At 38.4% G+C, this 12725-nt stretch overlaps 1 protein-coding gene across 3 annotated transcripts in view; it reads left to right on the top strand.

Annotated features, from left to right (window-relative positions):
- LOC102305765 (structural maintenance of chromosomes flexible hinge domain-containing protein 1) overlaps positions 1 to 12688 on the top strand; it is a 31294-nt gene extending 18606 nt beyond the window's left edge. For 2 of the 3 annotated variants that reach the window (XM_042220992.1, XM_014333634.2), the window contains exons 20-40: positions 953 to 1030; positions 1118 to 1237; positions 1327 to 1471; positions 1616 to 1718; positions 1913 to 1985; positions 5589 to 5728; positions 5924 to 6052; positions 6144 to 6368; positions 6574 to 6716; positions 6819 to 6904; positions 6995 to 7113; positions 7927 to 8088; positions 8178 to 8306; positions 8535 to 8614; positions 8714 to 8871; positions 8993 to 9108; positions 9755 to 9816; positions 10288 to 10375; positions 11725 to 11856; positions 11959 to 12114; positions 12205 to 12688. In XM_042220992.1, coding sequence (XP_042076926.1) covers positions 953 to 1030; positions 1118 to 1237; positions 1327 to 1471; positions 1616 to 1718; positions 1913 to 1985; positions 5589 to 5728; positions 5924 to 6052; positions 6144 to 6368; positions 6574 to 6716; positions 6819 to 6904; positions 6995 to 7113; positions 7927 to 8088; positions 8178 to 8306; positions 8535 to 8614; positions 8714 to 8871; positions 8993 to 9108; positions 9755 to 9816; positions 10288 to 10375; positions 11725 to 11856; positions 11959 to 12114; positions 12205 to 12384 — 2624 coding nt within the window. In that variant the 3' untranslated portion in view covers positions 12385 to 12688. The remainder of the gene's footprint in view (positions 1 to 952; positions 1031 to 1117; positions 1238 to 1326; positions 1472 to 1615; positions 1719 to 1912; positions 1986 to 5588; positions 5729 to 5923; positions 6053 to 6143; positions 6369 to 6573; positions 6717 to 6818; positions 6905 to 6994; positions 7114 to 7926; positions 8089 to 8177; positions 8307 to 8534; positions 8615 to 8713; positions 8872 to 8992; positions 9109 to 9754; positions 9817 to 10287; positions 10376 to 11724; positions 11857 to 11958; positions 12115 to 12204) is intronic. The other variant, XM_014333635.2, reaches the window with a different exon arrangement.
- Positions 12689 to 12725: the final 37 nt, after the last annotated feature.

Here is a 12725-nt window from a genome sequence, read left to right as displayed (position 1 = left end):
CAGAGACATTCACCCGTGCGCACGTTTTTAAAACTCTCTGAGTCGGTCTGCAGTGTCTTATTTCTCTTACTTGTGATAGAACAAATGTCTATCCCTGACACTTATAAATGGTACGGAAGTGGAGGAAGCAAGAAGAATGAACTGAGTAAAGTTTGACATATCTGACTGTTTTGTTTTGCTCAATGCGCCTTATAATCTGGTGCGCCTTATGGTCCGAAAAATACGGTACTAGTTGCTTCACAGATGGTCATGTTTTTGGTAGCGTTTGCATGGGTGTCATTTTGTCTGTAAACGAGATAGTCCAAAAAGTTTGGAATGAAATCAGATTCAACTTTGTAGGGATGTAGAGAGTGGTCATGTTAACAATTTATTTACATTAGGTCTTAAACTTAATGATTTATTTGTCAAAAATTGACCAAAAAAAGCCTCATAACTTAGAAACTATGATTCTAACAAGTGTGGTGTGTATTGTCAAAATACTAAAGATTTTAAAGATGTGTCAGAGGTCAGAGGTCAAATGCATGTCACAGCTGACTTCTAAAAGTCAAAGTGGTAATAAAACTATATTGAGCTATTTAAAACTATGTTCTTTACTGGTACAAAGTTGATTCTGTTAATCTGGACGTATTTTCAGTGGAAGAAACATTTCCTCACACATTCAAGTGACTTCTCCAACCTCATTAACACCAATACATTTGCAGTTACAGATTTAGATCTCACCATCTTACAATACTGTACAATTTATTGTACAATAAACTAAATAATGACAGTAAAGTGTCTTCAATCTTTAATTTTCAGCCCCACATGTTGCCAAAACTACCAAAAAATCTTCAAATTAAATGTGTCATAAAGTGTAAAAAGTCATAATTCTAACTTTTCGGTTTCTCTCTGTGTTTGCTCCACCTGTTATAGAATTAAATTATTCTTATTATTTTACCTTTTTCATTTGTAGGTCAAAAGTCAGACAAAGAGCTTGCTGCTTATGTTGCCCCACATTTAGGAAATAATGGTTTCTGGTTCAAAAAAATGGGTGAGTTTCTTTAAATTTTCTTATCCTTCTTCTTGGTTGCCCTGACGTTTGTCTGCTGAAAGATCATATTTGAGCCGTTGTTGACAGAGAACCTGACTGAGCTGGGAAAGTACACACTGAATTTGAACACAGTGGTCCATGAAACAAACACTGTCAGCTTTGGCGGTAGAGCGCTTCCAGCGTTCACACTGAAGTTTACCATTAAAGGTGAGGAGAAATAATGCTGTGTGTTTAGCTAGTGATCATTATTCCCACCATTCTGACCAAACAGACACACTCCTTTGTTCTATTGTCAGAGGGCGATGCAGCAAGCTTTGATATCAGTGCAATGAGCCCCACGCTGCGAGTGGGCGTGCCGTTTGACATTCCTCTGCAGATAAAAGATGGTTATGGCCACTCAACGACCCTCACTTCTAAACTCACACCTGAGCTCAAATGCTGGTGAGTCTCATTAATGCTACTGAATTTTTAAATGCTTGAGAAAAAAAATATGTATGAAAGCCTTTGTGCCTTTATTATGTCACATTTAACAGTGTTGTAACACGGCCATTGTTATTTATTTATTTTTATTTATTTATTTTTTAGTGCTCTGGATCTGAGTTATGGGACATTCTCCAGCAGTGGAACCACATTCACCATCAAAAATGTCAAAGCGAGAGGAAAAGTCCTGAATTACCAGCAATCCAAGGTTAGAACTAATGATTTCTACGCTACGAACACATAAATGTGCCCGTCACATTTAAAACTGCTTAAAATAAATAAACTACTAATAGTACAGTCATAGTTTTATCAAGAGGTGTAACAACTACTTGAAAGTCAATAGTCAAAAAATTATTAGCTGATTTGGTGATTTATTTTTATGTGCTTTGTTTGCATTTTCAGAGCTATGACCTGGAAGTGACCCTGCCTGGCCTGAAACAACACACTAAGTCCATCAAGATCAGTCTTCTTCCTGGTAACCCCTCATTTATTTATGATTTTTGAACAGTTTGTGTACTGGTTTCTCATGTGCATTATGTCCTTTCAGAAATCTTGATTGTTAAATGCTTAAATCACACTATAATAACCGTAGCATATAGAAGATTTATGTTTCCTATCTGCTCCTGGACGAGTGGACCAATCTTGATGAGACTGTGCAAACAACAACGACGTAGAGATTCGAAGATCAGTTTTGGTTGAGCATCATCTTCTTTTGAGACACTTTATGAAACAACTGGATTCATCCTTGGCACTTAAACGTTGATAATTATATTTAAATAATTTATTTTCATGTCTAGTTTACTTATCCATTGCTAAGGTTTTGGCTCAAAATCAATCTTGTTGACAGCATTTGAAGTATGCTTCAAGTGTATACTCTGTTGATCAGAAGTGATTGCTTGGATGAGGAAAAAAGATATATAAAACTTTAAATATAAATACAGTTTAAAAGTGTAAGTAACGCATTTAACTAAAGTCAAGCATCTGATGCTTCCAACAGTCGTACTCATCCCTGCTGCCAATTTAGAATAACCACTGAAAGCAAGCACAAAGCCAGAGTACCTGGAGATGGTTGGATTCTTGCTCTGAGACAGTAGTGCTAACCACCACATCACAGTGCAGCCCTAGTTGTCTTAATGCCTCACAGGCATTCACACTATTGAGTTCCTCTTTCTCTTTATTCTTTATACTTTATTCTAGTTGCTCCTTGCTTCTTCGTCGTGGAACTACTTTCACAGTTTTTGTGCGATTTTAACCGTTCAAATTTTAAACTATTCTGCTATTTCTGCTAATGCTGACTATGACTTTTGGTGCTCATAACTTCTATACTTTTTGAGATATTAAATGTTTTATGCAATTTTTTGGTCCCATTGAAATGAATGGACCACATTATCAGTGTGATCACTGATTTTGCTTGCTGAGGTGAGCTGTGTTTTAGCTCAGTGAGATGAGCAGCTGTTTTCAGAGCAGGAGGCCCGGGTTCAAATCCTGCTTATGGCAACATTTTTTTCAGTTAACGGTTAAACTTTTTTTTAAAACTCTTTTTAACACAAATTACAGCTTCTTCTAGCCGCCTTGAGACCAGGAGGCCCGGGTTCAAACCCCGCTCATGGCACCATTTATTCTCAGAAGACAGTCAAACTTTTTCACCTCTCTTCAGTACAAATTTCAGCTTCATGCATTCTCAGTCATCCAGGAAAGTGAATCTCCAAAAAGTTGATTCTGTTCATCTGGACGCAGCGTTTTGTGGGAGAAACGTTTCGTCACTCATCCAAGTGACTTCTTCAGTCTCAGAAGTCACTTGCGTCCAGATGAACAGAATCAACTTTTTGGAGAAATTTCAGCTTCTTTACCCCTTTTCAGCAGAATTTGCAGTTTTTCACTTCTTTTCAGTAAAAATTTCTGCTTCTTCACCTGTTTTTGGCAGAATTTTCAGTTTCTTCACCTCCTTTCAGCACATAGTTTTACTTCTTCTGCTGTTTTCAGCAGATTCCAGGCATTCACACTGCATTTTTGCAGGCAATGCAACTTTTTCTAGTTTCAGTTTCAGTTTGTCATATGCAAGTTAGCACAGGGTCAACATGTCAATAAAATGTGTTTGAGGAGCAGAAGACAAGTCACTCAGCAGTATAGTACAGTAAAAAATATTACAAATATTAACAGACTAAATATATATATATATATATATTATATATATATATATATATATATATATATATATATATATATATATATATATATATATATATATATATATATATATATATATATATATATATATATATATATACATACTACATACATACATACATACAAAATGTGGTACCTCGCTATAACGTGGTCTCGCTGTTTCGCAGATTTTTTTGTGTGCAATTTTGCATGTTTTTTTTGTTTGTTTGTTTTTTACAGCGAATTATTTTCTGCATTCTGATTGGCTGTAGACCATTGTCAATCAATCTTGTGCAGTGTCTCCTGTAGAGTACAGAATGCATTCAGCTTGTCAAATTTATCTAAATCTTCCATTGCTAGCAGTGTGACTCTTTTCTGCCTGTCGCAGGAAGCTGTATAAAGTGTGTAGTGAGGGGTTTTACAGCCATAAAACATCTATAATAAATAATAATTGTAAAAAATAGGTGAAATCTGCGAAGTAGCTTACTATCGTGGGCTATTTTTAGAATGTAACTACCGCAATAAACAAGGGACCGCTGTAAATATATATACACACTTATATAAATAAAGAAATCTTAAATAGAAATGTGACCATTGACATGTATTGAGGGGTGGGGGGGTGGGGGCAAATGGGATATTGCACATGGGATAAATTGATAGGAGTGAGCAGCAGTACAAGATTTTAGAGTGGCAGTTAGTGCAGTATTGCACGGAGTAAGGGTTTTTATTTTTATTTAAATACTTATAAAAATGGAGTGACCAGTGTAGAGTGTAGTATGTACTTGTGAAACTGTAGGACAGCTTCTGTGTGCATCCTGTGAAGTGTGGTGTGTTAAAACTGTTTTTGAGTCTTGTGCTCCCAGCAGACAGACTCCTGTAACATCTGGCAGATGGTAACAAGGAGAACAGCTGATGTGCTGGGTGGCTGTGGTCCTTGATGATGCTGTGTGCTTTCTGGTTGCACCGCTGAAGATAAATGTCCTGAATGGCAGGAAGCCTCATGCCAATGATGTGCTCTGCTGCTTTCACCACCCTCTGTAGTGATTTGCCGCTGCTCGCAGAGCAGCTTCCATACCAAACTGTAATGTAGCTCGTCAGCAAGCTCTCGATCGCACTTCTGTAGAAATTTCAGGTGATGTTGGCATTCATGCCAAACTTCCTCAGCTTCCTCAGAAAGTAGAGTCGCTGGCGAGCTTTCCTGATTGCAGTGTCTGTGTGAAGGGTCCAGGAGAGATCCTCGGTGATGTTAGCCTCAGCCTCACTGTCCCATTTGTAGATGTCCCTGGAAACTGTTTTTTCCTATTGTAAGTCTTTGTCTGTATGCAGGCAGCAGCAGTATGGAACAATGGCCTGCCTTGCCAAAAGCTGGGTGGGGAGGGGTTTGTAACAGTCGTTGAATGGAGTGTAGCAATGATCCAGTGTTTGATCACCTCTTGTAGGGAAGGAGATGTTGGCAGTATTTACGGAGAACTTTCTTCATGTTGGCTCTGTTGAAGCGCAATAAAGACAGCTTCAGGATTTTTTTTTTTCTCAAGTCCAATAATGACGTCATACAGTTGGTCCATAGTCATAGACCAACTGTTGACGTAAACAGCTGAAAGGTGAACTGAAGTTCCTTGGGAGGTAAAAAGATCTAACTTTGATGGTGTGCAGCTCGTGGCTCTGAGAGCAGTACATTAGCAGTAGATACGCTGATTGAGTTTTAAACCTCTGATCAGACGTCTGCCATCAAAACCATTTAGGATTAAAAAAAAGTGTCCCCAGGAGACTTTGTCGCTTCACTGTAAAGGTAACAGATGTCATTTAGCTGTGGTTCAAATGATAATCTGTTGGCTGCTAACATTAAGACAAGATAAATTAGATTTTTGTCTTATTTTTCTTAAAGATTCCCTGATTTTGTGTTGTTTTTCAGGTATCCCAAATTCCCTCCACGTCAAACCGGAGGAAACGTCAATCGATGTGGAGAACGGAGACCAGGTCACGTTTCATGTCGAAGTTCACGACGAGGCTGGAAATATCACCGCTAACCCCAAACAGATCGTCCGCTGCGAGGTACAAACATGGATTTGTTCGGAAGTCACAGGTGCCTCTGTGAAAACATAGAAAACTGTATTTATTGAAAGACCATAATGAGCTGTTTATATATGTTGGTCTATTTATTTTCAGTGGTGTCTTGTTTCTGTCTGTAAGGCAAAAAACTACGCAGGCTGAATCTTTTTGTTTTTGTTTTTGTTCAAACATTTCCAGGTTAAAGGTTTCCCCCCGGTGGTCACTGATTGCAGCAGCACCGGTGCTGGCCAGCTTGTGACAAAGCCCATTAACCTGAAAATAATGAAAGGAGAGCAACAAGAGCTCAAAGCTCAATTTGTGATGCCTGTGAGTTAGAAAAAAAAGAATTCTTCTGCTCAGAAGAAAATTTCCAAGTATGTAGCTTGTTTGTAGTGTCTCTCTCCTCTTTTCATTCTAGAGTTACAAAAACATACCGCTGGTCATGAAGGAGCTGAGGGTGCTGCCCAGCACAAGGGTCTCTGTGATGGAGCTGTACAGTCAGGACAATGAGAATCTGGTGCTGAGGAACAGTGAAAAGATCGAATGGATAGCCGGCGGACTGCTAGACAACTTATTCTACAAGCTGTATGATGAAGCTGGCAGGGAGGTACTGCTCACTGCTGAAATAGCCTCCATGATCAAGGTGTGTAATGTGCAAACATTGCGGTTTACTCTTGTAATAGATTTTTAAGTAGGTGTTAGATTTTGTAAATGAAAAAACAATTATATATATTTTATTTTTATTTTTTACCCTTACGAAAGAATTCTAGGATTTAAAAAAAAAAAGACTTGTATGAGCCATTCTGTTTTAACACTTCTTAGCTTGATGTTAACTTTTCACTGTGAAGGTTAACTGGACAGGAGATGTCTTTCTGGAAGATCTGGTCCAGGGGAAGCTGCCGGATTTACAGGTACCTAAACGGGTGGGAGAGCAGCGCTTCTACCAGGTCTCCTATCAGGACCAGAGTGTGTCCGTCTCCTTCACTATCGTGTAAGCCATGAATCTATAATCAAAGCTTTGATTCAGTGTTTTCATTTGATACGGTCTGCACACTGATGTGTGAAGATATAAAGTCCCCTCTTTTGTTTGTAGGCCTCGTCCAGATGAACCAGAGCGTCTAAAAGTAGCTTTACCCCAAACCACAGTGAAGCTTGGTGAGATCCTCTCCGGAAACATTAGTGAGTATAAATCTGATCATTTACAATTAATCACATTTTTAAAATTCACAGTTGCATGCTATATTACTCAGAATAACTTTCTTTGCACAGGCTTGGAGCTTGTGGACCAGTTTGACAATTTAACCAAGACGCTTACCCCCACCTGTTTGAACCACATAAAAGTGGAAGCTGAGGGGCTGGACAAATCAGCCATCACATTTAAATGGCAGGTGGGACCAGAGCCATGTGCATTTAAGACAAAAGTTGACTCAAATATTAGTTAAATCAAATCAAATATGCACTAATGCAATCTTAATATTATCTGAGCAAACAAAGCTCCCTTTATTATGTGTTTTTGGTGAGCTAAGGGTATACATGTGTGCATTTGCCCTTTCACCTGCCCTATGACCACTATAAATCTACTGAATCCTCCTCCCTACCAACAAAAAAAAAGCCTGCTTTTGTTAAAATAGCAAGGTCATATTGTTGGAATTCCACAGATAATGAACCCTCCCTTACAACCAAGGAGACAAAACATTTTTCTACACTCTGTAGATGACACGAAAAGCTTTTGTCTTTGTGGTCAAAGTTCACTAAAATGGTAACAAAGTCGATGTTATTTTATATGACCGAGATGGTTTTGACCTTCATAAATTCAGAGATGGTGCCACAAAGCTGCTGATTCAGATTACAGCTGAAGGAGAGCAGGACATGTAAAGATAATGTTGCTTTTAGAAGAGGTTAATGAACTCTTGAAGGAACCAAGCTGTGTGCTATAAAATTTGTACTTAAAGTGCTCACAATTTATCCTGCATTTTACCACTATAGTTACTATTTTACTATAGTGGTAAAATAGTAACTGGCACTCGTGTAAATACTGTATGTGGTTCATGTGTGAACTGTATTTGTATTTGTCTAACACAGTACAGTAAGAAGATAATGAAGAGAAAATTCAGTAACTTCTTTATTTAATAATGAGCAGGCCAGATGTGGTGATTGTGATGATCTAAGCTGATAAATCTCACGGCTCTGTATTGTACCAGGACAGCAGCTGTGCTGCCATGGTGACGGGAATTCGTTTCCAATCAGGGTCTCTCGGCCCCCGAGAACTGTCTGTCAGCTACTCTGACTTTGTGGAGCGTGTCAGTATTAAAGTGACCGCAGGACTCCCTGCTCAGCTTAAGCTCATCAGCGAACCGGAGCAGGTAAAAAAATAAAAGATTCTTAATTTAATTTCTTTTTGGAGACAAACTAAAGGTATAGCTCATCCTTTTCTGTTTTTTTTTTTTTCCAGCCTTTGCAGGTGTTAAATGATCACGGCATCTCCAAACCATTTGTCGTCCAGCTGTGTGATGAGTGGGGAAACCCTTCTCCAGACCAGAGGGTTGTAGTGGACTTAAAGACTTCACCTCCAGGACTGACGGTTAGCTTGAAAATCAACACAATCAAAGAAAGCACCATGTAGTCCTGTGAAAAATGAAGTACAGTAGCTGTAGAGTAACAGCTTAGCTTAGACCAGCTTTTATAGGGGTGGTCACACTTGCTGCTGATCACTTAGTCAGGTTTATTGGTTTGGCAACATCTGGCTGCTGTAGCAGCTGTATGGAATCTATACAATGATCTAATAGGAGAGGTCTTGTTATTGTTTCAGGTGAAAACCAATGTTATTTCACAACCTGTGAACGCAGAAGGGAAAGCCTTTTTCATTGTTAATGGTTTGAGCGGGCCGAAGTAAGTAAAATTATATTTGTCGTAATACAGCATCAGTCTTGATGTTTCCACTACTGTAAAGTCACTAGTGGAAGTGTTGATAGCCTGTTCTTCCTCTAGGGGGTGCTATCAGCTGCAGTTTAAAGGCTCCTTCAACAAAAAACCCATCCCTGGTCCATCAGTGAGCCTCACTGTCCTCCCTGATCCCAAAAAACCAGTCAGCCTATCGGTGGAGTATGACACCAGTGTCAAGTTTTTTGCTGGAAGCAAATTCCCAGGTTTGCATTTGTTTTTCTCTCTCCTTCCTTTAAAAAATGTTTTATTAATTCATTTATTTGTATTTTGATCGGTTTAATCTCTGTTCAGCCAAACTAAGGGAAGGTCTTTGTTTCTCTTCAGTTTTCTCAGTGACTGTGGTGTCTGATGAGGGAAGTCCAATTACTACTTTTAACCCAGCTGCTGTGTCCATGTTCATATGGGATGGGGTATCTTCAGGGAAAAAGCCTCCAGAAAGAGTGAGTGACTAAAACTCTCCTTGATATACAGTGGTCCCTTGTTTATTGCGGAGTTTTGTTCTAAAAATAACCCGCAAGGTGAAATCTGTGAAGTAGCAACTTTATTTTTTACTATTATTATAGTGTTTTAAATAAGGCTGTAAAACCCCTCACTACACACTTTATACACTTTTTCTCAGACGGTGACTTTGACAATGCAAATCATTTCGTTGACATTGTTGTGTTTGTTGGGGAAAAACTGTTCCAGTTTAAATATACAGCATACATCTTTAATGACTTAAAAACCCAAGAATTGGGTGCACAAGTTTGAAGTGTGGATTGTCTGGAATCCACAGAAGGTCAAAATTTCACATATATACATATACTCACTTAAATCTATTAATAAGTGATACTGAAGATTGTACAGTGTCTTTAAATTGGAAAAAGCCAAGTGTATTAACATTAGTGATAATGATTGACCATAGTTGTTAGTTTCTCTGTTAACATAAAAAAGATTTGTTCGACACAACTCATTAGATTGACCAATACCAGGAAAACTAAAAAGGAGAATTGTAGATTTATGCAAGTAGAGGAGTTCTTTTTTTTTCCTATCATAAACTTTTCTCTTAAAATAATATTTATTTATTTTTCAATATTTCTTGTGTAGGCCATTGAGCTGAAGTGTAATAAACCCATGAAAAATGAAAAGAATGACTGTTTTCACTTCAGGTAAGATAATTTTCACTTCTGTTTCTATTTTGTTTGGCTTGGTGACAGATGTTTTAAAGCATAGCTTTTATATTAATATTATTAAGTTACTTCAAGCAGCTAGTTAGCTTAGCTTAGCTTCCACAAAGCCTTAAAACGGAGGAAACGGCTAGAGTGACCTAGTACCAATATAGGCAACAAATTCATGTTAACTAGTGAGTTTTAGAGCTGCTGGTACTGTAAAAATGTTTTATATGTAAAGTCAAACTAATGGTTTCTCATGGTTTCTAGTCTTTGTGCTATGCTAACCAATGCTAAGCTAATCACTTGCATAAGGTAGTTTCAAATTTATAGTATGCAAGGGGTCCTGTCATTTTAGCTGACTCAATAAAACAGCATGTAAGACGATTTTCCAGAGTGTAGGTTTGTGTTAGAATAATGGTGATGATGATAATAGCTGAAAAAAATAATGGACCGCGCGTTTCTTTGCAGAGACAAAGACATCCCAGAGGAAGCTAGAAGGCACACCATACAGTTTTCTCTTCGTATTGACAAAAAAGACGTTCTCTACAGCAATCAGGTTGGTTTTAATATATAATAAAAAACACAAAACATTTTTAACACGTTCATATTCCAGAATGTTGTACTTGTTCCTCTGCATGAATGCCTTAGTGGGTTTTGAACAGTGTTTTGGATCGTTGTCTTGTTGAAATATCCAGCCCTGGTGCAACTTCAACTTTGTCACTGATTCTTGAACATTGTTCTCAAGAATCTGCTAATATTGACTTGGATACCATGCGACCCTCAACTGTAACAAGTTTCCCAGTACCTGCACTGGCCACACAGCCCCACAGCATGGTGGAACCACCACCATACTTTACTGTAGGTAGCAGGTGTTTTTCTTGGAATGCTGTGTTCTTTTTCCTCCATCCATAACACCCCTTGTTATGCCCAAATAACTCAATTATAGTTTGATCAGTCCACAGCATCTTATTCCAAAATGAAGCTGGCTTGTCCAAATGTGTTTTAGCATACCTCAAGCAACTCTGTTTGTGCCATGTGCACAGAAATGGCTTCTTCTGCATTACTCTCCCATACAACATCTCCTTGTGCAAAGTGCGCTGAATAGTTGAACATTGCACAGTGACACCATCTGCAGCAAGATGATGTTGCAGGTCTTTGGAGCTGGTCTGTGGGTTGACTGTGACTGTTCCCATCCTTCGCCTCTGCTTATCTAAGATTTTTCTTGACCTGCCACTTCGGGCCTTAACTAGAACTGAGCCTGTGGTCTTCCATTTCCTCAATATGTTCCTCACAGTGGAAACTGACAGCTGAAATCTCTGAGATAGCTTTTTGTATCCTTCAACCTAAACCATGATGTTGAACAATCTTTGTTTTCAGGTCATTTGAGAGTTGTTTTGAGGCTCCCATGTTGCCCCTCTTCAGAGAGGATGCAAAGAGGGGAAAAACTTGCAATTGGTCACCTTAAATAACACCTTTTCATGATTAGATTCACCTGTGTATGTAGGGTCAGGGGTCAGTAAGCTTACCAAACAAATTTTATGTTCCAATAATTAGTCCTAAAGGTATTCAAATCAATTAAAAGACAATGGTGCCCAAATTTACGCACCTACCCAATTTTGTTTAAGTAACTATTGCACACTTTTTGTAAATCCTATAAACTTCATTTCACTTCTCAAATATCATTGTGTTCGTCTGCTATATGATATATTTAAATGAAATTGCTGATCCAAACAACCAATGATTTGTAAAGAAAAAATCATGACAATTATCAGGGTGCACAATCTTTTGCATACCACTGTATTTTACTGGAGAGTAGTTGGTCATTGAGCTGTTGCAGGGCTGTAGAGCTGTTGCGTTACTCACTGACAGAATTGACTGACCTCAGTGCTGCTTCCCATCTTTTAGATTCGTATAGATGTGGTGGCCAATCAGCCTGTTAAACTGGGACCTGTCTCTCAGACTACAACCCCAGTTGTTTCCTACAGCGAGGACATTGCCAGCCGAACCTTGGTTGAGAATATGACACTGAGGATAATGGTAAGCTATTTATTTATTTATTGTAAAATAGCAGAAGCAGCCTAAACTTTTCATAAATAAACTTTGCAGTCATAGTGAGTGAATTTCCATGGTTGATTCCAGGATTTGTATGGCAACCCAGCGGGGCAGGACCTGGGAGGGAAGGTGATCATCACTATAAAGTCCTCAGATGGAGAGAGAAACAAAAGCTTCCCTCTTTTTGAAAGAGGAGGAAGAAGCCTTGCAATTAACTTAGTTGAGGGCAAGGCCCACATCCCTGTGAGTAACCATTCTTCACAGGACCAGCTTTTGTTTTGGAATTTAAGGGCCCCTCAGGGCTTATGATAATTGTTCACTTGCTCTCCTCAGAGGCTGGCTATCAGGGAGAATAGCCCCGGTGACAATAGCAGCACCTACATCCTTGTTTTCAAACCTGAAGTGTCTGTCCATCTCATAACCCTGACTGCTTTTGAGCTCCCCTTCCTTTTTTACAATGGTATGGAAAAACTGAGTGGTAAATGCTATTACGTGCAGCTTCTGAAAACTTAAAGCATTACTTTAATTTTGTTGTTTTTATACATTTTTTTTTGTTTTTGTTTTTACAAAATTCACTAATACATGTCTTTTAAACTTTTTTTCTTTCCTTTTTTTACTACACGTGAACATATAATGAAGGACTGTGGGGTGACTTTAGATTCGGACTTGTTGAAGAAGTATCTGCATGCTTTTAGCTGGAAGCTCTAACAAAAGAAATCTCTGTATTACAATATATTAAACTATTTATCAGATCTAATCATTCCAGCCCACTTTGATCACTACCTGTGAGCCAAAAAACTGAAATGCTATTTAAAGCTATTATACTTAAGAGTAGTATTAATAATAGTATTACT

This window comes from Haplochromis burtoni, unplaced genomic scaffold (assembly GCF_018398535.1).
Source record: "Haplochromis burtoni strain Fernald_Lab_line unplaced genomic scaffold, NCSU_Asbu1 Contig_58, whole genome shotgun sequence".
Classification (NCBI taxonomy): Eukaryota; Metazoa; Chordata; class Actinopteri; order Cichliformes; family Cichlidae; genus Haplochromis; species Haplochromis burtoni.
This window is presented reverse-complemented; position numbering and strand designations above follow the sequence as displayed.